This window comes from Brienomyrus brachyistius, chromosome 1 (genome assembly GCF_023856365.1).
Source record: "Brienomyrus brachyistius isolate T26 chromosome 1, BBRACH_0.4, whole genome shotgun sequence".
NCBI lineage: Eukaryota > Metazoa > Chordata > Actinopteri > Osteoglossiformes > Mormyridae > Brienomyrus > Brienomyrus brachyistius.
This window is the reverse complement of record NC_064533.1, coordinates 7,679,450-7,704,188: the sequence shown is the minus strand read 5'-3', so window position 1 is coordinate 7,704,188 and position 24,739 is coordinate 7,679,450. Positions and strand designations below refer to the sequence as shown.

Here is a 24,739-nt window from a genome sequence, read left to right as displayed (position 1 = left end):
AATTTTTCAACAGCATTTTACCATGTCAAAATACATTTTTAATGATCCTATTTATTTAACATGAAACTTTATCAGTCCTTGAAGTTAGGGAACATGAAAATACACAAACAGAGGGAAAAAAAACTCAGACTTAATTGGTTTATCTTCTTCATCTGTATTGCAATTGAAAAGATGCAACAGGATCATCTATTTGATAAAATAGATAAAGTACGATGGATATTAGAACCCATATCCTCCTGAAAGGTGGCAGCTTTGTCCTTTTGTTAAGACCAAGCACCTTTCACATCTTCAGAATGATGCTGTGTGTCTGGGATGGGGGGGGGGGGGGGGGGGGGGGGCACTAGGAGAGATCCATGCGCGACGTGCTGCTAGGCTCTCCCGCAGTCTCCGCCTCCGTCTTCACCACCAGCCGCTCCCGATTACCAAATGTCTCAGCCACTGTGGAGACCAGGGGGGGGGGGTTCCTCTGGTTGGCCACGTATAAACAACTCCCCTCCCTTTAAGAGCTCACAGTTACACCCCCTTGCTCATACCTGCGGCAGCATCACCGATGTCCCAGACACGGAGACCTTCCTTCTGCCCCCCAAACGCGTAGACGAAGGGCAGATCGGGGGAGCAGGATGCACAAAACATGACCCCCTATGCAAACGGAACCAGAATATGACTCCACACATACACTGCCGAAGCTCGTCTTAAAGCAAAGAAAGTGATTCATGCAATGGCTGATGGGAGTTTGAAGCCAGGTTAGACAGTACCAGTGTTTACCAACACTCAAACCATGCTGGCTAAAACAGTAACTACGCTTCAGTAAACACATTCCTTATTTAGGAGATGCTGAAGCTGCAAATCCTGCTAACCAGCTAACTAGTTATGATCTCCTTACTCTACTCTATTTATTTAGTATTTGAAACATCGAGGGAGGGGGTCAAAATGGCTTTTTGAGTGGGGCCACAGACACAAAACACCAATTTATAAACCCACTACCACCACAGCCTCTGTAGGTTAGTTGTATTTCTCGTGGCTCCATGGTGTACAGGCCAGAGCTCATCAGTCTCTGTTAGGCCTACCTACCATCTTCATGTCCCGTGTGTGGACGAGGGAGGGTTTGTTTCCCAAGATGTCCCAGATTTTCACGTGCCTGTCGGCCGAGCAGGTGACCAAGCAGCCCCTCACCTGGCTACTCAGCTCGAGACCTGTAGGGGGCGATCAGCATCATCACCTGGATATGCTGATACACGCCATATAAGCAGGCCAAGAGATGAAGGGTGAAGGCAGCCCAGACGCGGCAGCCAAAAGCGCTCGGCTGCAAGACGAGCCGTCCCACCCCCTCACCTGACACCTCTCCATCATGAGCTCGGAGAGTGAAAACCGGCTTGTCGGCCCGTGCGTCCAGGCAGTACACAAAGCCATCCTCCGTGCTCGCCTGCAACACACGTGCACAGAAACCACTGAGTCACTGGTCGCATGAGCCACGAGGGAGGGGTGGAGCTTAATGACTATGTGTTACCAGGAAGTTGCAGGGCGAGAAGTGATTCCACACGAGCCTCTCCACCTGGCCGCTGAACCTCCAGGTGCGGTGGTTTTCCTGCGGGCTTCGGCAGTCGTACAAGACAACCGACCTGCAGCAAAACCAGCACAGGGGCTTCATGCCTGAACCTCATGAACGCATTCCAAGATGGCAAGTGAGTTCATCGGTTCAGTCAGAGATCGCAGAGGGACGGCTGGATTTTAATAGGACCTGCATGTCATCCACTGCAGGAACTGATTCCATTCATGCTCCTCTATGTGATTCAGAAGGACCACACTGGTTTGTCCTTAATATTTTACAGATAAATAGAAAGTGAATGTGAATGTGTGAAGGCAAAGGCAGAGACTCCCAACTCACTTATCATATGATCCAGAAATCAGCGTCTGTGCCTCAAATGGGTGGAATTTCAGAGTCTGAACCTATTAGGAAAAATGTGTGGTGAGTGCCTCCCTGTGGACATTATGTGCAAGTACCTTAAAAATTCCAACAGAAACCTACATCAGTCACCATCCATTCAGCTTAAATTAAATTCAGCATATTGTATACATTTAATTTAATTGCCTTAAAATACTAACTAATACAAAATTAAACAGTGCTGTACTTATTGTAATAACATTACAAATTTTAAATGACACTATGAAAATGTGCTTTATTCCCAAAAGCTACTTGTAATCTGTGTATCAGCATTACTGTGTTAGTGAGCTTAGCACACCTTGTCCTTGTGCTGAGTTAATGTGGAGGCCGGTTTGCCTTCTACCATGTCCCACAGGATCACAGTATTGTCTGCAGAGCCACTGGCCAGAACGTTCCTGTAGAGGGCAGCAGCCAGCTTCAGCAAGGAAGCCCTTCCTCTCAAACACAAAAAAAAAACTTGGCATAAAAAACCAGAACCTACCGGATAAGCCTGTTCCAGGACAGGTCCAGAACTGCATCAGTATGACCATCCACGGGTTCAGCTGCAGCAGCCTACAAGGCAAAAATCCCATAATGCACTGCTGCCAAAACCACTGCTCTGACAAAGGGTAAACAACATAGCTCCTAATAATACAAACTCATTCTTATCCTGGGGGGAAAAACTACAGGAATCCATTTAAAAGTACTTCTCACAAACACAACACCACTGCCGCCCGCCTGGCAAGCGGAGAAGAAGCATTTTGTGTCATTGGTTAAGCGTTGAAGCAGGACCTTCTTGGTTTTCTTCTTCCTCTTGGTGTGCTTCTTACTCCCCAGGGAGAAGACGGGCTCGAGGCAGTCCACCACGTCCAGGTCCCAGATGTCGATGATGGGCGTCATGGTACCAACAGCCACGTAATTCCCTGCCGGATCATTACATCATGTTAATTTCGGACAGGACGCACCATAACTGTATTATAATGTATTATCACCAAACAGCTTGTTTCATAACAAAAGTTCTCAAAAGATAACTTAAAATGTGTTTTAATTCCCTCAAAAAAATATGCCATTAATAACACAAAGATGCTTTACTGAACCCCATGGAAAAATTGGCTTTTCAACAACCCGTCTTGCTCTCCATGAGATGCATGGACACATGCATGGGTGAGAGCAAGCTTACGGTCACAGCACAGGGTCAGACTGCATGCAGCAGGCGGTTAAGGGCCTTGCTCAGGGGGCCAACAGTGGCATCAGCCTGCCAGCGCTGTGGTTTGAATTGAGGACAGGCACCAAGCCACTGAGCTACACACCTCCCCCAGGGTGAAGATGTTTGGGCCCCCTGAGCCCTCATCCACATTTTAATGGGACCACCGAACGGCTCGGTTAACACGCTGCTCATTTAGCCAAGCAGCTAAAGCGCCAAGCACATACATTCCTAGTTAAAGCGCTGACTCCCATTGAGGACTCACCGGTCCTTTCCTCGGGACTGGGGTCAAAGTTTAGCCACTCGACACAAAGTGGGTAGGCGGGCAGCAAGATGTCATGGTGGACATAAAGGGACTGCTCTTCGGCGTTGTATACTGCGACAGAGTGACAGGAGAAATCTTACCCAGACATGCAATCGATATTCAGTCAAATTTAAATCTAACATTTTAACGTCCACCAACTTGTTTTTATTTGTGCATGGTCTCTCCTGTAAACACTAAATTGATATTTGCGTTCTATTTAACAGGCAACAGCTCTGGTTGATTTGTACAGTACAGTCCAAGCAAGCAGTCAGTCGTTCGTTCGTTCGTTCGTTGTGGTTCTGACAGCACTGACAGAAAAATGGTCTCATACCAGCTTTTATTCTATCAGGTAACAGACAGACTCTCACCATAGATTTCCAGGTTACAGCAGTCTTTCTCTGCCCTGCCTGCAACAATTAGATTGTCACTAGGCTTAATATGAAAATCTTCCCTTTCGTATTGGTCCTGCCGAGGGAAATGAAAATGTCATCTGGCACCCAGGAAATCCAGTCTAAAAGGTACTTCTGTACACAAGAAACCAAAATATCAAAACATCTATTGTGACATGACTAGTGTTCAAAATCGATTAAGAAAAAGATAAAAAATTTCTGGATCACTGCTGTGCTCACCGTATCTTTGATGGTGATGTAGGGATCTTCCTCATTCGTGCCAAACACCGTGAGACCAGCCAAGCTGTCTCCAAGATTTGCTGTGGCTAATGAGCAACAAGATTAATTACAAACAAACAATAGACATACAAACCAATAAACGAATAAAAGTCAAACACAGGTCTGAACAAGGAGGAATCAAATTAAGCTACAGTAAGGAATGACATAATCCATCTTCCATACAGCTATTTGGAAACGTAACAGCAAGTGAATGATAACTACTGGCTGAATTTACAAAATTTCACAGGGACATACTTATGTCCCTAGTTAGAGAAATGAAGAGCAACTCCATAACTAATACCGAACCTATGTCCTCTTCATCATATCTGTCCAGGCCGTACTCTGCCAGCTCGTCATCCTCCTCTTGTCCCGCTGGGATTTCGTTGGTTTCTGTTAGGTGCACCTGAGCCTCAGTCACATCACCCTGCTCCTGCCTGCTGGCCATCCCCTCATCCTCCTCGGTATCTTCAGCATCTTCATCCTGCTCTCTAAGTACACACACATCACCATGATGTTCACCATCGACTGTGGAAGCTTTCAGAACGTGCAGATGAGTAGTTATAAAGTACAGGCTGCTGGACTATGTTTCCATACCCATTACTACCTTCATAACTGCTCACTGCGGCATAAATACGTAATGACACGCTTACTGTAGCTGGTCTTTAGCTTCAGATATAATGCGCTGCAACTCCTCTTTGCTCAGCTCCACCTGTAATATACACATGACTGCGTGACAGACTCATTGACGCAGTCTTCGTTATTACTTAAAACTAAAGAACAAGATTTTATGGCTCATCAACCAGCAATACTAGAGAAAATACACAATTTTTATTATTTGAAAACAAGCAAAATAATACTGTCAAGTGACTTTAGTCCACACCGTTGAATTACTTGGTACAGTCTTCATACTGAATAGTAAATAAGAATTGTAAATGAAAGTGAACTTAAACTTTTACAGTACTGCCTACCTTATCAGGTGATTCTTTAGAAACTCCCCGCCTGACCCAACCCACACAAGTTATCTGACAACTCATATTTAAAAGCGACACTGTCGGAACGAGAACAGATTCATAAGAACGTCAAGGTTTCAAGGAAAACGCTAAAATCGCGGTGCAAAAGCTTAACTCGCTGAGTAGGTGCTGGTAGCACAGCTATGTCTCATGTAAACAGCATGTGGCGTGTGGGTCCTTCGTTTGCGAATCATCATTTGATGACGTAGAGTAGGTGGCTAAACATCAGCCTAAGTGTGGTGTTTTAAACTTAAAGCAATAAAGAAAACTGACCGCTGGTTTTTGTTAATCAGTCGACGGTTATATTAAAATGCATAAAAGTATTTAGATTATGAAAGTTTTATATTCTGAACTCAGGAAGCAAACCGGTGGTACTGATCCATTTTTCCATCGTATGTCATACGTTTTCATTGAGCAACGTTTCATTTAGTTGTTTCCCCAACTACTGATACATATAACTTCTTCAATGGTAAGCCTAATTACCATTCATAAATTATTAAAATAATTGACACTAGTAATACGACTACACACAGGAATATGGTCCTTTTACACTTTTTGTTCAGCAGTTCATGTCACCATCTGGCTATTCCAAATCAGAATTATCCCCAACAGCAGAAATTCCTATTAAACTAAAATAGTTTTTTTTTTTTTTTTTTTGGCACAAATCAGAAGACCATCCATTTTTTTAATCCGAAGATTTCTGACGCCGATGCCGTAAGCAGTACAATCTGTCTGCCAAAGACAACTTTTAAAAATGCCAGGCCCACACCGTTTAAAACATTTCATATATTTTTTCACAAGGTTATACATAGTGAATACAAAATCATTACGTTTCACAGTATCCGTACAAACTCTAAGTAATACATATATTTTTGAAGCAAATTTAATCATTTGTTGTATATGCATTTACAAGCTCCTGTACAATACAAGTGGCTAATTCACAGATCATTAGCGTTGTGACTTACAGTGGTCATATGTTACACAGGCATGCTAGGAGTCATTTAAAAGTGGATTTTGATAGTGGCATGAAACACTTTTTCCCCGTTCATCTTGGATAAGTGGTTAGCCAGCATAGGGTCATGCTGAGTCTGGATATAATTAGGCTCAAGTAGTAGCTAGGAGACCCTCGGATGGGGTGCTGGTCCGACATTGTCTATGTACTCTGGACAATTAGGGGAGGGAAACCACTGCCGAGAGAAGGAAGAAGCAGAAACCCAATGACAGAGGAACACAACCAGGTCTCTCCAGCTTCTGTTTGGGCGAACGGCATCTGACAGTCTTAGCAAAATAAATGCTTGTTCATTTCACTAGGAGGTTATCTGAGGTTATCTGGAAAAAAATTAAATGACACAAAGACACAAAACCTGATTTTATGAAGAGGCATTTTGTTTGAGAGAAACAAAGAATACGGTGACATATATAATAGTTAATGATAATAATAATTGATACTTTATTGAATTTATGCTCCCTCAACTTGCTCTTGTAGAGTATGCTGCTGGGGATTAAGAGACCTGCATAGGCACTTAGGTTGGGTTTGAACTGGTGATCTGCTGATTACAAGCACACAGGCTTAGCCCACTGTGCCCCCCTTATAAGTTATAAGAGGTTTAAAAACACAGGTGAGTCAGTTTGTTCCAGCTTGGCCACAAAGTGATTGTAATGAAAGTCTCCACAATATATGAAGTGAGTATTAAATATACTTTACCAATGTAGTAAATTAGTTCAATAATAATGACATAAACCCTCCATGACGAATGACACATATGTATATTTTTACATTAATTCGTATGTGATTTTGTACTTCACACAGGATGATGTAGCACAGCAATGATTACTGCAACTTTTTAAAAAGGTAAAATAATAGCCATTGAGTAAGTCCCTTTGATTCTGGTGTCTGTCTTTTGTTTTGTTAGCTGTTTATGTCAACCAACTGGTTCCAGTAGACAGCCCAGGTAAAACATGCCCGTAAAGGGTGTACAACCATACAAGACAGAACATGACTTGGCAGGGCGGTGCCTCTTCTTCTCATACGTACGTTTTGTGACTTGCTCGTCATTAAACCATATTACCCGAAAGATTACGACTTCGCCTGCAGTTACGTTGCTTTTTCTTGAGGCCTCTTGGATAAGCTGTCCCACACAGCACACCTACTGAGTCTGTCTCATACAAACAACACGCGCACAGGGCATGCAAATACTTTTCCCTCTCATGCAAACAGGGATGGATTATCTTATCTGCGACGCCTAGGCTGACATCAGCATGGACACTCAAGTGTTACTGATACAACTAACCCAGGAGTCTCAAACTGAATGAACCCGGCGGCTAGTGGCTGGCAACCTCTTCTCGCAATGGGCCACTTGGCTACTTTTTCAGTTGAAAGAGAAATGAGCGAGAATTAAAAACGATGTAACGTCAATAATTCGCTAATCAGTGCGTAGGGTACCTGCCGTAAAACTTGCTTAGCTGACTGATGCCAGATTGAATTTGTTTAACCTATCCAATTTCCTAAGCTGAGTGGGGGCCTGATGTTACAGCCTAGGATAAGCCCGTGCATTAACGTGTTTCTGTATGCGAATATTCTATATATAAATACAATCCCACCAAACACACAGGTTACAAAAACCTCCCCAAACCCACAAGACACCCCCTTCCTAAAAAGCCCTCCCATACATGTAAGCAGCGAACCACGGACACTCATGTGACTTGAATCTCCTCAGAAGGTTCACATGTCAAAGTCGAGGTCTAATTCCGAGCTCTGATCCATGTTCTTAATGAGGTTGTCAGTAACTGGTTTCAAGCGTCTGGACACCATGCTCAGGTTGACCTCGTGCAGGATCATCTGCCTCAGATACTTCTCCCTCTTGATCTGTTCCTTCACTGTTTTTGGTATGTCTGGGATCACGTAGGCCAGGATGAACTTTGTCAGGTAGACAACATGCTGGAAAACAGCAGCATAAGTACAGTGTGACAACTCATACGGTCTGACTGCGCCACATACTACTCAGCATATATACCAAACCACATTGTGATGATGGACTTCACATCTACTCATAGGCGTCAGAAGGGCATGGATTCCCTGACAGATTCAGAGGGCCCAGTACATTGCAGGGGCCCTTGAATATGTAAAATGATAAAATTATATAATATAAAGGGGGCTGGGGACCCCAAGGTAACAGAATGTCTAGCTTCTCTCCTGCATCTACTGCATTAACCGGAGTTCTTACCTCTACTACTATAATGAAGCCCAGCTTGGCTGCTATCACATGCCAGTAGAAAATGTTGTACTCGTATTGTCTTGGGTGTCCAGGCGGGTACCTAAAATCTCGATACCTGCGGCATGAAAGAAGCCACTGGTTATTGCACAGAACTTGCAGCAGTACCGCCTGATCCTGGATCCTGTGTTATTTTAGCTGTATTCCATCATTCTTCTGTAACTACTTATCCAGTGTAGGGTCTCTGAGAGCCTGAAGTCTATCTCAAGAAGCAGAGGGATGCCAGTCTATCACAGGGCACACACTCATGCACAGTGAGCTAGACATGTCAGTTCACCTAACAACATATTTATGAACTTGCGGAAGAATCCCATGGAAACACAAGGAAAATGTTTAAACCCAACTGACAGATCTTGGGAAGAGAAATTAAACCAACAATCCTAGAGGTAGGAGGCTACCTTGCCCACTGAATCACTGGTATATTGTATATTGAATTTTCCGATGCCCTACCAAAATAAGCCTTTCTGGTAAATATACAGATATACAGGGTACTTCTGCTAGGGACAAGTACCTGCATGTTGTAATGTTATTAAACCAGTAGGGAAGCTCATTAGGTCGGCTTATGTTGGAGAAGTCCGCGATGCTGAAGACGGAGAGGCTGCTGTTGATGTAACCAGCCATTGTGTGCTCTGCGTGATCCCCATACGGAAAGACTGAGAATGACCAGTAGTACACCAGTCGAGGGATCATGTCGGATGTGAAGGCGATTATCATGGCCTAGGAGCAGCGAGACAACGTGTAAGTAGAATGATTTCATAGAGAACAAGATCAAAAGCTACAGCCGCTTTCTCTTTCAGTTTCATCAGGATGGGGGCTGTCCCCTCCGTCCCACCCATTTGCTTTGAGGGACTCTAGCTGTAATTTACATTATTCAATCACTTTTCTGTGATTGCTAGCAAAAGCAGACTGGCAGTCAGGCTTGTATTTGGTTGCATGGCTCAGGTGAATGCAGATCGTGATTTTACGTACATTGGTCACCACTGCCAAGATGGTGATACCCTGTAGGATGGGTTGCCAGGTACCAATGTCCTGCGCTTTCTCGGGCACCATGCGCCGGAACTGTGTGATGAACTTCCAAGCATCCACCCGGATTTCAAAAATGTTGTTCAGAAATGCCAGGAGAGGAGCCAGAGGAAAGGAGGCCACGAAGAGTGTCACAAAGCCAAACTGGATCACTGCAAACAGGAATCCATACTGTCACAAAGCATAACTGAATCACCGCAAACAAGAACCTACACTGTCACAATGCCAAACTGGATCACTGCCAATAGGTGTCAATACTGCCATGAAGACAAACTGGATCACAGCAAACATGAATCCACGCTGTCACAAAGCCAGACTGGATCACTGCAATCAGAAGCCAGCACTGTCACACAGCCACACTAGATCACTGCAAACGGTAGCACACATTGTCAAAACGCTAAAGCGAATCACTGCAAAACAGGAATCCACACTGTCATGGAGATAAACTGGATCACTGCGATCAAAAGCCCACACACAGCCATACTGGATCACTGCAAAAAGGAATCCACACTGTCAACATAGCCATACTGGATCACAGCAAACAGGAGCTCATACTATCATAAAGCCGAACTGGATCATTACAAATAGTAGTGATGCTACAAAAACAGATATTTTTGGTACCAAATCGATACTAAAGCTCAGAGAACATAACAATACCAGTTTTTCCCTAGTATCAGTGGTACAGAGTCAAAGGTTGGTACCTGTCACACCGAATCACTGCAAACAGGAGCACACATTGTCACAAAGCTGAACCACATCACTGCAAAAGGAGTCCACACTGCCATATAGCCAAAATGGATCACTGCGATCTAGCCTCTTATCTCAGCCTTACCCATCTCCAGATATTCATAAAACAGGCCCAAAGTGCCCTGGGGCTGCAGCTGGTAGTCCTGCTCCCAGCGGGGAAGCACCATTTCAGAGCGCACTTTCCTGCAGCAGCGAGACATCAGGTTTTTCACCCATCTGAGGGGGACAGGAAGGCCAACGTGAGGGCATGTGTGTCACTTTGGTTTCCATACTTGACAATGAGTTGGTCAATCATTGAGTCACCATTGTTCTAGTCCATTGCGCAAATGCAAGGTCATGTGATCGACGAGCTCACCAGGCAGGACACTTACGGCAGGAGCACCTCCTGTATTTGGTTCCAGATGGCTTTGCCACCCATGATAATTGTTAGCTGAGTCGTCAGCTCGATCAAACAGCCTCCGGGGTCACACTTGGAGCAAGGAGAGGGGAAGAGTGTCACTCTGTGCTTTGGAAAGAATACTCACAATATAGCCATGTGGCGCGTGGTTTAGAGGCAAAAAGTTATCAAGCCTGATCTCAGGTGCCCGCTCACAACACCTGGAAATGTATGAGATGAGCACCTGTGGCGGGATTGTTTAGACGCGTCTCCTGCTTGACTCACCTCCTCGTTGCGATACTTGCCCAACCAGTAGACGGGAGCCCCAGGGTATCCTACTATTTTGCCCTTGAAGAAGGCAATGTAGAAGCATGAAGAGTAGTAGTTCACAAACTGGAAGAGGAACATCTTCAGGGTTAAGCTGTTCTCGTAGTCAGTCTTGGTTCTTGGCAACTCTTGGGATTTTATTAGAGAGAGGAGAATGACAAGGCACAAATGTATATCTGACATTAAAGACGATATTTTAAGGATTCAAGTACACAGTGAAATTGCTGCTTAGGACACTTAAGGAACACTGGCTCTTTGAATTCCCTTATTAAAGAATCAGCGTATCAGTATGAATTTCACCACTGGGAACCTCACCGAAATCTGTGATCCAAATGGCAACTTTCTCGTACAGGATGTTGAGGACCATGATGATCACAAAGCTGATGATGGAGGCTGTGACTGAGGTTGCCATCTGTGCGGTCAAATAGCCCTTAATCGGCTCCAGTTCCTTCAAGTCTATCTTCAGGTTGGCAGAGAAGGTGAAAAATACCGCCAGCCGGTACACTATGATGGCGACCACGGAGGCAATTATCAGCAAGATCTACAGAAGAGGAGACCTTGTTTACATTCACAATGACACATGCAAATAAAGACACAAAATGTAAAAGATCATTCCTTACCCAGAATAAAACCGTCCCAAATCCACACGTCACTCGCACACACTTTCCAAATCTAGTGAAGGGCATCTTCTCATTGGCCTAAAATGAAACATCACCAGTTTTAACAGGCTCTGTATTTTACGCTGGAAAAAATAGTAGCATGCATCTATATAATCAAGCATAATTGCAGATTAAATAATGCAGTATTTACAAGTTGTTTCTATCTAGGACATGTTCCTCCTACCTTGGTGATGGGATTAGTCCGCTCATAGACGCACTTGGCCTCATACTCGGCCCGAGGCTGTTCCTCTTGCTCCAGGAACTCCACAGTATCCCACTCATACTCCAGCCTGGCCTGATACCGCTTCCAGAATTCCAGGAACAACGTGACTTAGGGGACAAAGCCAGGAGATGTTGTGTCACTCAAAAAAAATACCTGTAGATCTGTTCTTGATCATTCAGTCAAAGGTTTGCATTTGACACCATCACCTCAAATGCACTTTGGTCCATCATTGTAACATGTATAATCAGCACGTAACAAGGCTTTGTGCACTAATATCTATCCGGACCCACTCACCCCAGACTGCCATGAAAATCGCAAACACCAGTGTCCCAAAATTGTCAAATATGCACAATTTCTGTGGGGAGAAAAGCAAATTCCATAGTTCAATATCATTTCTGAGAAAATATTTTGTCTGTGTTTCCTAAACATTTAAGTATTGTTATATTGGTTTAATATATTTTTTTGTTATTTTTCACTATGGTAAACAAAGATCTTTTAATGCACTAAAGATCGCACTACTGCATGCCATCTAGACGCTTATCTTCTGATGTATGGAGATCACCTTGGATGATTCGCAGGTGTTGTTAAGTCTCCAGTAGGTGCATTCTTTATCGCACTGCGGACACATCACAATGTTTCCTCCAATCTCCGGGTCACACACCTCCTTGCTATGCAATACACAACACTAAAATGATTACATAACTACCTCTGCAGTCCAACACAACAAAAAATGCAGACCTGACATCAATACTCAATAAGGCATACGCACCCTACCTCCAGGTGCTGGTATCCTGAGTGTGGTAGCCATAGATAAAGCAGCAAACCCCCACTACTGCAGCTATTGCCAGCATGTATGTGTAGAAGCCCAACCAGGCGAAGTAAATGCCAATCTTCTCTCCGTAGTACTTCCTGTACCAAACAAATCAGGGTAATTATGTCATCTCCTGAATAACATTACGTTAAGCTCCTGGTAAATTGTACCTCTTATTTATGATTGAAGCTTAGGTGAGATCTGTCCAAATGGCATGTGAGATCTGCCTCGTAGAGGCATAAACATGAGCTCAACATTGCTATGCGACTCCTAGAAGTGTTTGACAAACTATATATCCGTCTTATAACCAGTAATCCAGTATTGGGTCATGGGGGAGGAGGGCTGGCCTCAGAGGCAGCTTAAGGTACAAGGAAAGGGAACACCCTGAACAACACGACTGCTGGGGGACGCATGTTATGGGGATGGCAATTTGCGTAACTGCATGTCTTTGGACTATGAGAGGAAACCAGTGGAAATCCATGCAACATGGAGCAGGTGTGGAGATCTTACACATGAACCAACCCTAGATGTATGAAGAGAGACCACATGAAGCAACTGTAGAGGTATGAAGAGAGACCACATGGACCAACCCTAGTGGTATGAAGAGAGACCACATGGGCCAACCCTAGTGGTATGAAGAGAGACCACAGGGACCAATCCTTGAGGTAAGAAGAGAGACCACATGGACTAACCCAAGAGGTAAGAAGAGAGACCACATGGACTAACCCAAGAGGTATGAAGAGAGACCACATGGACCAACCCTAGAGGCAAGAAGAGAGACCACATGGACTAACCCTAGAAGTATGAAGAGAGACCACATGGACCAACCCTAGTGGTATGAAGAGAGACCATATGGACCAACCCTAGAGGTATGAAGAGAGACCACATGGACTAACCCTAGAGGTATGAAGAGAGACCACATGGACTAACCCTAGTGGTATGAAGAGAGACCACATGGACCAACCCTAGAGGTATGAAGAGAGACCACATGGACTAACCCTAGAGGTATGAAGAGAGACCACATGGACTAACCCTAGTGGTATGAAGAGAGACCACATGGACCAACCCTAGAGGTATGAAGAGAGACCACATGGACCAACCCTAGTGGTATGAAGAGAGACCACATGGACCAACCCTAGTGGTATGAAGAGAGACCACATGGACCAACCCTAGAGGTAAGAAGAGAGACCACATGGACTAACCCTAGAGGTATAAAGAGAGACCACCACCTACTTCCTCCTGTGCCAACGATCAATTCATTCAAACAACTTGTTAATTATCAATATCTGTAAGGCCAAAAATATTAATTGTAAACCTTTATGGAAATTAAGTAATGAGATATTTCATGTACACTAAACCATCAAATATACAGGCCACATTCTGACCACGTTTTAACCAGAAGAACTTTGCAAATCAAGTTATTGAATCCATGGGTAAATCATGTTTTTTAGCTCTTGAATGACCAACGCAAAGAAGGTTCACTACCTGATGAGGTCCAAGGGTTGCGTCTTGTAAATGCTCTTGGGGTGAGCCCACTCATTGTACAGCAGAAATCTCTCACTGGGGCACTGGCCATCATAAGACCTCACGTTGAACCTACACTGCAGATCAAACATCAGATACATACAATCAGCATACTTCAAAGAGTCATACAAATCTGCTAGATCCAACACATCAAGGCTGGGTAAACTGCACATCAGCTTGGAATATTACCTGCTTTTATAAAACGTTGGTTTACGAATGGATTGTGAAGCAGATTTGGTATAAAATTGATCAGTGATTAGTTGAATGTCACTTCTGAAGGATTTTAAAATTATACGAATGTGTTATTTCTTTTAAGCACCAAAATGTATAATTATTTGCTCAGATTCACCTTCAGCAATAGCTGCAGTTCAAGGTTCCGAAACACCCCCACGACAACATCCAGACATTCCATATTTTTATTCCAATGCAAAACCAGATATTCTCATTAACCTAATCAACTAACCATCAAGCCCATAATTCACTGACTTACGTGCACCTGAGATACACTGTACCAGAGTATGCAAGACTATGGGTCCTACACACCAACCACAAAGTCACTCACGTCATGTAGAGGGTAAGCGGCTCTGTAGACTCCTCTGTCCAGCAGCTTGCTAATGCCAAACTTCCTGATTTCACCCCTCACTTCAAAAGGGGCCCGACACAGGATGTAACTGGCCTAGGATGACATGTGAGATAACCAAGAAATGCATTGGCCATCAGCAACAAACTTCCAAGCAGGACAATATTTGCAGCACATGCAGTGATCGCAGAAAGTTTTGGGACGCTTCTGCCATAATGTCGTAAATTTACTGATGCTATAACAAAAGACCATTGACAAGCAATGACTAACGCATCTGCACATATCATCCACACAGACATTTTCTTTTTATTGAGTGTCATAATTTTTTAACTGACTCATTCAGTTCTGTTCTCGCCCTTTTGCTATTAATTGCAATTGTAGCCATTGACTCCCAAAGGGACACTAAACACAGATGTTTGGCGTTGTACGTTGTTATGCAAAGGTGTGACTAAAAAGCCCCAAATGACACTGAACGGCAATGAACTTTTTAACTCAGAACAGCTGTTTTAAAACTACAATTTGGGTTTCAATGAATTAGTACTCGAAATTAATGTTTTACTTTAAAACTTTCAGTTGTTTCTAATGTGAGGTATATAGTAAACTAATGAAGTAAGATTTTTTGTTATAAAACCGATACATCTGCAATATTTTTACTGAATTAAAGTAAATGTCCAAAGACTTTTTGTGATCACTGTAGCTGGTGGTTTGAAATTGTAATTATGTATATGAGGAAATGCTTAGTCCTTGAGGGCTTTGCACACATATGGTAGAGTAGATACCAATTAAGTCTTCAACCCATTTTACAAGTAGGAGATGACAGTCTAACAAGCTCATGCTGGCTTCTTGGAGAAGGGGATACACAATAAATGTCTAAGATGGTGAGAGTAAATGTCTAAGATAGTGAGAGTAAATGTCTATGATGGTGAGAGTAAATGTCTAAGATGGTCAGAGTAAATGTATAAGATGGTCAAAGTAAATGTATAAGATGGTCAGAGTAAATGTCTAAGATGGTCAGAGTAAATGTATAAGATGGTCAGAATAAATGTCTAAGATGGTCAGAGTAAATGTATAAGATGGTCAGAGTAAATGTCTAAGATGGTCAGAGTAAATGTATAAGATGGTCAGAGTAAATGTATAAGATGGTCAGAGTAAATGTATAAGACGGGCAGAGTAAATGTCTATGATGGTCAGAGTAAATGTATAAGATGGTCAGAGTAAATGTCTAAGATGGTCAGAGTAAATGTATAAGATGGTCAGAGTAAATGTATAAGACGGTCAGAGTAAATGTCTATGATGGTCAGAGTAAATGTATAAGATGGTCAGAGTAAATGTCTAAGATGGTCAGAGTAAATGTATAAGATGGTCAGAGTAAATGTCTAAGATGGTCAGAGTAAATGTATAAGATGGTCAGAGTAAATGTATAAGACGGTCAGAGTAAATGTCTATGATGGTCAGAGTAAATGTATAAGATGGTCAGAGTAAATGTATAAGATGGTCAGAGTAAATGTCTAAGATGGTCAGAATAAATGTATAAGATGGTCAGAGTAAATGTCTAAGATGGTCAGAGTAAACATCTACGACGATCTCACCATCCTGCTTCTCATAGCAGGCGTGAAGAACAGCTCCCGGTCCTTGATGTAGAAATAATCTATTCTGTCTTTCGTGAACGGGGCAGTGAAGTACTCGATCTCAGCCGGTATGAGGTTCTCGTTGGGACGGAAGAACTTGGTGATGCAGCTGAAGCGTGATGTCTTAGTTGTGAGGTCATTGGGCAGGATGGGCAGATTGATGTGGAGAACCTCAGCGTAGGTGCAGAGCACGTCCCAGGGCAGGTGGACCTTCACAAATACCAGCTTCTCATCCAGCACCTGGGTGGGAGACACAGGAGCAGAATCTCAGTCTTGGATCTCCTCTGTAAGAAGGACAGTCATAGATCTTGTGTGTAACAGGCTCAGGGAGGCTTGATGATCCTTTTTAGCAGTTGGCACACTGGGCTCAGTGCCTCACACCTTGATGGTTGTGAGTTCGAATCCCGCCCCTGGCTCTGTCTGCAGGTTCGCCCGTGTATGTCCCTGCAAAGAGCTGGGCTCTCCTCCCTTTTGCTTCATGGGATTCATGCCCATCACAACTGAACCTAAACTAGATGTTGACATGAATATGAGATTCAGATGAAGATCAGCCTTTACTCACCGACCGCGTCGCTTCTAGTTCCAGTCCCATCGATATCAGGGCTGCTTCAAAGAACTCTCTCCGCCTCTGTGGGAAGAGCAGTACCATCACTCTGGGCACTAACTGACCATTTACAAGGCAAACTGCAATCCTATTTGTTTGCGGCACTGTGGTCTCCCCTGTTGTCCACATCACCGTGGCCAGGCTGTAGAATTTAGATTCGTCTGTATGACCAGTGGCTGCTTTTTTTTACTGTTATGTCCCTATTCAGGCCACACAAGAACGCAACAAAGAGGTTGTTTCTCCATTACATCGTTTCCTAGCCTCAAGTCACATGACACTCTGCCTGGACATTATTCTGAATAGGTAGGTAGGTGAAGTGATTAGTCACTGCTGACACACCACAGCACACAGTATACAACGATGAAGCATGTCCTCTGCATTTAACCCATATGTGACATAGCAGGGGGCAGGTAATTCAGCACACGGGGGGGGGCAGTACTTAGGGGCAGTACTTTGCTCAGGGTACCTCAGTGGTGCTTTGCTGCTCCGGGATTCAAACCAGCAATCTTTGGGTTACAAATGCACATCCCTAACCATCAGGCCACCACTGCCAAAAAGTCATAAAGGTTACTGCGTCATCATACAGCCAATGACTGACTTACTTAGGTCTCATTAGAGTTTTACCCTGGGCTCTTTTGAGCAGGCAGGTTTTACAAAACATGGTAAAATGGGCCCTACACAATTCTACTGGATACACAGCTGGAAGATTAACAGCAGGTGAAAAGGTAAAGAATGCATAAATTAATACACAAATTCAGTCATCTGTTTTAACAAAGACTTGCTGTTTTTAATTACATGAGCGCCGTGCAGTCTACACTCTGGGCACGTGTCTGATTTTACCGGACAAACAATAGACCAGTGTGGTTGCCCTTGTTCTCATTCAGCACTGCAGAAGAAAGATGGGCAGGATCGGATTTACAGTATTTTGTGGCCCTGGGTAACCGCACCTAAATTGACCTTTGGTCCACAACTTATTCGTGTTTCCTTTTTGCATTTGTTGATGTCCGTCCATCTCGATTCAGGCTAGCTAACTAGCATACAAACCAACTAGCAACACGCTCATTTTTGCTATATGTGACATCATGTCAGGAAGAAAATAGAGCTGATTGGTGGCTCATGAAATCCAGAAATGCATCTAAGACAGGGAAAACGTTACACAGGCTTTTCAGTGAATGCCATATTCAAAGAGCAGTACTCAATCTAATATTAGGTATTAAATCATATTAAGTATTAAATAGGTAATATATATAATTATTAAATCGTATTAACTTGTCAAAAGACATTCATGAAAAGACGCTCATGAATAGGACCTGGGGAGGGGGGCTAACAGGGGGGCTGCCCTGCTGGTTGCCCTCCAATAGCACGATGCCACTGCCCAAATGCCCATGTGGCTAATCTGGGCCAGAAGGTGGGTTTCCAAGGCCCATTTCCTTATGGGTTGAGGCCCATTTCCGGCACATACACACCTGGCTAACTAGCATCAATCTTTGTACCAAAAATGCAAATGTCAATGCTTTGCATTTATCTGTCTCCCTGCCATATTTTGCATTAAAATTACCTAATTTTCTCTGATACATTTTCATAGCATGACTGTTACTGCGGGAACCTACATATATTGTTGATACACTCAACTCACTGACCTTGAAAAACCTCTCGGTTACCTTTTCTTGCTTATACGTTGCATTTACTCTTGTTGCAAGAAGTCTTGCGACATGTTTTTCTTGTCCACTGATGGCCTCTGGCCCTTCGTTGGGCAACTGGTGATGAGCTGCACCATAATCTTCGACAGAAACTCATTTCACGGTCGCCTACATAAGCCCCCGTCTTGAGCAACACACACACCTATGGCTGATTGCGTTTCTATTCACCTGCATGAGTCACGAGCTGCGCGTATCTGCTCGCTGCATGAAAGGTGCTCATTCATAGCCCACTGCAGTTGCCGTTGCGATCCACACCACTTCCAGTTACCTTCAAAGTTTCACATATAGAAATATTCCCTTCCTCTTTACAAGTACATCCAGCTTCTAAGTTTCAGATCATGAACACAGAACTGATGACTAAATACTGTGATTATATACACTAGTGGCCAAAATTATGGAAACACTTCCAATTCTTAGAGATTGCAGAACTTTATTCCAGTTACTCCAGTTACCTATTTAATCATCCAGTTGTATGATAGTTGTAAACATTCTTTCGTTGTTTATAGACATTACCGCCAATACCGTGTAACAATTTTTAAAGCGTGATGCTGTTCTCTGATCAAAGGTAGACCCAAGTGAGGGACTTCTTTCACGTTCCTATTATCAAGCACCATGCAAAAATGTATCTTACCTCCCATCACATACAAAGCAGCATAATATGCTATGTTTACTAAACAAACAGATCAGCTTAGCATGTCAGCTTACTCTAGCTGGTAATGTACCTACTCCACCTGATGGGGTTTCATATCCTTATTCTAAATCTGTACTTCATAATGTTACTCTCATGCTGTGCGATCACAGTTCTTACCTTTCGCCTTTGAAAAACATGCCTCTTCTCAAACTCTTTCTTGTCCTCGTCCTCATACACCAGCACGAAATCGATCCGCCTCTTTCCATCGTTGAAGAACAAGGAATCGTGCTTGTCGTTAAACTCCGTCTGGGGGTAAGAATGTGGGAAGGAAGGGGTCCTCGCCCGCTCAAGATCATGCTGCTCTTTAATAATTCAGTACACCATGAACTGAGTTCTGGGTTCTGAAAGGGTCCAATTTGCCTTGATTAATGAGTGAACTGGCACAGTGCAGGAACTATGATTGATTAGCCACAAAATGAAGACCCACTTTTCCTCCAGTGACAAGTAAACATGTTAATGACTTCCAGTTTGCTGTCTCTCGTGACATAATGATGTAACCCAACCATCTTCCAATACTGCCTTGCTCTTCCATAACTGAGTTATAAATTAAAAACGAAAACATTTCTGAACTAAGAGCTCATCTGTGTCTGATTTCGCAAAACATGATTCTTGTGGCAGTGTCTTGAAGTTGTACGACATTGTGCGCAATTTGTACATTACTTTGAAGCTAATGGTAACGTCGGTTCACTTATTCTTCATGTTATTGCGTGAGTTTCCCCTGAGCATTCAGTCCAAACACATGTATGCCTCTGAATTTCCCTTACTGCGTGAGTGCTTGCCTTGTGATGGACTGCTATCCTGTCCAAGGTGTGACCTGCCCCGTCACCTTAATATATGAATGTGTGTGACTAACCTTAAACAAACAAAGTGTCGATTCACTAAATCAAGCCTGTAGTCAGGAAGGGGGTTGGGGGCCAGGCTGTGCCCCACGATCATGCTATAAGTGAGACAGCTGCGAGAACCACGACCTGATCCCACTTACTGACCCCTAAAGAACGGCTTTGCGGGGGGGTTAGAATTGGCTCCAGGCTCAAGGTGACCATGGTATGTAGGTATGGAAGGTAGGGGACATGTGAATAATGGTATCATTGTGTTGTCAGGGGTGGTGCAGTCACCAGACAATGATTTCTATAACATGCTTGCTTTGTAACAGTCTGTGATGGGGCATGCATATTAATATTTATAAACTCCCTGCATAACCCCACCCAGAATATTGGGAGTGGGGGGAGGGTATGTCAGGCCAGGGCTTAGAATTTTATTTTATTTTATTTTCGTGACGGATCTTTCAGTTACTCAAATCTAGTGAATAACTGGTAAAGGTGCCAGTTGTTGCCATGGCAAGTGTCAAGTACCAATTATGTGTGGCAATCAGTAATGATGTGGGTGTGGCTATCAGTGATGATGTGGGCGTGGCTATCAGTGATGATGTGGGCGTGGCTATCAGTGATGATGTGGGTGTGGCTATCAGTGGTGATGTGGGTGTGGCTATCAGTAATGATGTGAGAATGGCTTTCTGTATCCACTCACCATCTCTGCTCTGGGCATGGCGTCCCCTTCCTCCACAGCTGTGAAGTTAGGCAGGAACTCTTCACAGTACACTGTAAAATGTTCACTACGTCAGCATCTACTTTCAGATTAGTTAGCAACACACTCTGTGCATTAGCTCTTTCCGGGTCTTATCTTAAACCAGTGGTTCTTAAACTCGGCCCTCAGGCCCCACTGCCCTGCTTGTTTTCCAGCTATCCCTGCCCTACACACTGCTGATTACCTGGATCAGGTGTGTTCAGTCAATCAGAAGCTGAAAGACAGCTGGGACTTGTGTGTGGGGCAGGGATAGCAGGAAAACAAGCAGGGCAGTGGGGCCTGAGGACCAAGTTTGAGAACCACTGCCTTAAACATAACTGGGTTCTTTGTCAAATTGTGAGGCTGTACCTGACACACTGCTTTACTGGGAGACTGTATTTCACACACTTCATTACTGGGAGTCTGTAACTCATACACTTCGTTACTGGGAGACTGTACCTCACGCACTTAATTACTGGGAGACTGTATCTCAGGCACTGCTTTACTGGGAGGCTGTACCTCACTCACTTCTTTACTGGGAGACTGTTCCACACACAATTCCTTACTGGGAGACTGTACCACACACTGCTTTACTGGGAGACTGTACCTCACTCACTTCTTTACTGGGAGATTGTACCTTATGCACTTCTTTAGTGGGAGACTGTACCACACACTGCTTTACTTGGAGACTATACCTCACACACTGAATTACTGTGAGACTGCACCTCACACACTTCCTTACTGGGGGACTGTACCTCATGCACTGATTTACCACGGAACTGTATCTCAGGCACTGCTTTACTGGGAGGCTGTACCTCACACACTGTTGTACTGGGAGACTGTACCTCATGCACGGTTTTACTGGGAGACTGTACCTCACACACTGTTGTACTGGGAGACTGTACCTCATGCATGGTTTTACTGGGAGACTTTATCTCAGGCATTGCGTTACTGGGAGACTGTATCTCAGGCATTGCGTTACTGGGAGACTGTATCTCAGGCATTGCTTTACTGGGAGGCTGTACCTCATGCACAGTTTTACTGGGAGGCTGTACCTCATGCACAGTTTTACTGGGAGGCTGTACCTCATGCACAGTTTTACTGGGAGACTGTACCTCATGCACAGTTTTACTGGGAGACTGTACCTCACACACTGTTTTACTGGGAGACTATGCTTTACACATTATACACACTACACATATAATATATAGAGAGATTAAACTCCCAGAAACGCTGCTGCAGTGCAGTCAAAGTATCAGTGGAAAGTCTCGCTATTTTTTCCATAAAGTCCACACAAATTAATTGAATTCAGATGTGACAGTGTGTTTTTGAAGGGTTTCCTAGTGACCAACTGGCAACGCACACAGAATTGTACTGTGGACAAAATAACCGCGACTAAAAAAGCGAGCATCATTTTATCACTATGAAATTAAACTCGCTAGTTCCTAAATTTCCTTAGGGATTAATAAAGTATCTATCTATCTATCTATCTATCTATCTATCTATCTATCTATCTATCTATCTATCTATCTATCTAGTTAATGTGTCTTAGCCAAGTTAAACGTAAACTAATGGCAATGTAAACATGATAAATCTTTCTTTTTTTGTTCAATGGTATACGAGTAAACAAAGAAACCATATACTGATAAGATAAAGAACAATTTAAAGTATGCTATATTGCTGACCCGGACAGCGTATAGCTATAAACATAAAAAATAAAGCATAATATAGCAAACAATAAATCACTAAAATAACAATAAATCGCTTACTGATCAAGACAAACCGGACGGAAGTTTATTAACATGTTATGGTTCCGTCGATTTGCGCTGAAACTGGTTTGAGCACATTCCAAAACACTCACAATAACTTGCATTTAGATAAGATAAAATAGCTATCCCAACTTTAAAGTGTTACTTTCGTGGTTGTCTGAAACGATCTGAACTTTGGTACTGCTCCACCCAAAACATTTTCGAAGACGAAGGAAAGTGACATACCCACATCTTCCAGGACTGCGGCTCCGCTCGGTGCCCTGTTAACCAGATCCATCTCAAGATCGTCGGTGTCACCATTCATCGCCAAGATTTGTTTTAGATTATTGGGAAATAGAGCGATTGTGTGTATGTACGCACGCCAAGATGAAAAATGACTATATCTTCGATAGTGAAAGCAACAGACGGGATGTGGCCGCTTTTAGCTCGTAGAACTGAGTTTCTGCCTCCACACCCACGAAGCGCGCTGCACAGTGCATTAACTAGACGTTATTCCCTGAATAAGTAATATGACACTGATTTCCGGACTTTTGCTATGACAAGTAAGTTTCCTACGCATCTTGTTGACTGGGTAGGGCCATTTCTTTTCTAATTTAAGTTTACAGGCCAGTTAGAATTCCGCCACTTTAAATTTAACCTACGATATATGAAATGCTCAGAGATTAGAGATCCACATTATTCCCCGACTGTTTATGTAAAGCTATGGTTCACACTGTAGGCAGGGGCGTCGTTAGGCCTGTTTTGGAGGGTGGGGGGGCTTTATTGGATAAAGTCATAAATAGTTTGCTCTCAACCTGCCCCAAGTAAAGACTCAGCTCGCCTATCCATTCATCTGTAACTGTGCCCTTGATTGCATGTTAGGTGCAATATCACAGTTTTCATCAAATAAAAGCGGTACAATCAGAGATTTTATACAGTCCGAAAAACAGTGTCTCTTGTCTACAGGCGGCGTAGTCACGAATTAAAGCCCCGCATCAAAGAGCAGTTAATCTAAATACGTCAAACCGAGAGAAAGAGCAGTTTAAAAGCTACAAGGGACCACAAAGATTCTCACTAATGTGAGTCATTATCAAGAAACCGCAAACCGTGCCTGTAATGACATTTAAAAAATCAATTTCAAAAGTCAACTAAATATCTCATTAACCTTCCATACACAGTAATTACCGCAAAACCGGACTATTATGGGAATGTTCTTCGTAATGTTAATGTCAATTATAGCAGATTTTTTTTCTACACTTCTCTGTGTTTCAAGCCGTCTCACATTCCATTATTATCAAGTATAGAATTTCAGTGGGTCTGGTGCCAGGGAACCTGGGAATCAAACCCACAACCTTGGAGCTCCCGCGACGGCACGGGTGGTTCTGGGCCCACCCAAACGAAGAGCAGGCCAAGGCGCTCAGCGTCGAGTTAGTGCTACAGATCAATAAAAGGTTGTCAGACGGGTGTGTGTGCATCTATATATACACACACAGATAAATATCAGTCGGAGGAAAAGTGCTGTTAGTGAGGCAAATATATTTTGCTTTCTCTTTGTTCATTTGGTTTTAGTAATGCCTCTGAGTCTGTCGCCAAGTGAATTGTTATGAGACTGGCCCACCTGATTTTCGGCCGCCTCCCCACAGTGCTATGCCCATTACACAAGTTTGCAATGAAAACCCGCGAAACTGTCTTATTTTGTCGTATTTTATGTTATAGCTGTGAGCTTTTTAAAAGAACGATGCAGAGGATGCGCTAGAACGTATCAACCAGGAATATCGAATGTAGTGTAATGGGTAGGCAACATACAGGGAGTCGATCGCTTTTACAAACCACAAATCGTCTGAATCGTTACATGCCGTCTGAATCGTTTAGAGAAAAGGAAGTATTAGTATTCTAAAGGCGCATAAACTGGGAGTTTAAAATGTATGCAACGACAAACTATATAAATAATTGCAAACTAAGATACAAGAATTATGCTCAGCTAAAGCCAATGGCGAGCCTGTCACATGAGCTCCTCGGGGCGCAGTCACGGTCTGGCGAGGGCGCATTCCGCACATTCCTCCGGTCCCCGCGTCCCCACCTGATGGGAGCTCATCAGAAATTTCTAGAAGCGTTGGCAGGGCGCAGCCTGGTGACTTCGTATATTTTTTGCATTT

The 24,739-nt window shown here is 43.5% G+C and overlaps 2 protein-coding genes and 1 long non-coding RNA gene across 4 annotated transcripts; 1 reads left to right on the top strand and 2 right to left on the bottom strand.

The window, feature by feature from the left end:
• Positions 1 to 15: 15 nt before the first annotated feature.
• pwp1 (PWP1 homolog, endonuclein) lies at positions 16 to 5,740 on the bottom strand. 2 transcript variants are annotated; one of them, XR_007382514.1, is made up of 16 exons: positions 5,066 to 5,740; positions 4,748 to 4,806; positions 4,404 to 4,585; positions 4,059 to 4,144; positions 3,798 to 3,894; positions 3,391 to 3,501; positions 2,714 to 2,844; positions 2,424 to 2,494; positions 2,241 to 2,337; positions 1,886 to 1,947; positions 1,508 to 1,619; positions 1,333 to 1,423; positions 1,072 to 1,193; positions 534 to 639; positions 278 to 438; positions 16 to 186 (listed from the first exon to the last, which is right to left on the bottom strand). XR_007382514.1 is itself a non-coding variant. In XM_048976233.1 (15 exons), the coding sequence occupies exons 1-15, from the start codon at positions 5,129 to 5,131 to the stop codon at positions 341 to 343; spliced, it is 1,491 nt and encodes a 496-aa protein (XP_048832190.1). In that variant the 5' UTR covers positions 5,132 to 5,740; the 3' UTR covers positions 16 to 340. The 2 variants fall into 2 exon arrangements, 1 of the variants encoding a protein (XP_048832190.1); XM_048976233.1 differs by having other exon boundaries at positions 16 to 438.
• A 138-nt stretch (positions 5,741 to 5,878) lies between these two features.
• Positions 5,879 to 23,115, bottom strand: ano6 (anoctamin 6). The gene is made up of 20 exons (XM_048976107.1): positions 22,830 to 23,115; positions 20,800 to 20,870; positions 19,390 to 19,518; positions 16,840 to 16,905; positions 16,239 to 16,517; positions 14,632 to 14,745; positions 14,031 to 14,146; positions 12,509 to 12,643; positions 12,297 to 12,402; positions 12,029 to 12,089; positions 11,696 to 11,841; positions 11,473 to 11,550; positions 11,168 to 11,393; positions 10,811 to 10,980; positions 10,521 to 10,618; positions 10,235 to 10,365; positions 9,349 to 9,554; positions 8,891 to 9,096; positions 8,332 to 8,437; positions 5,879 to 8,045 (listed from the first exon to the last, which is right to left on the bottom strand). The coding sequence occupies exons 1-20, from the start codon at positions 22,906 to 22,908 to the stop codon at positions 7,830 to 7,832; spliced, it is 2,739 nt and encodes a 912-aa protein (XP_048832064.1). The 5' UTR covers positions 22,909 to 23,115; the 3' UTR covers positions 5,879 to 7,829.
• On the top strand, positions 13,049 to 13,673 carry LOC125708786 (uncharacterized). The gene is made up of 3 exons (XR_007382545.1): positions 13,049 to 13,108; positions 13,313 to 13,380; positions 13,619 to 13,673. It is a non-coding gene; the product is annotated as an uncharacterized LOC125708786 (long non-coding RNA).
• Positions 23,116 to 24,739: the final 1,624 nt, after the last annotated feature.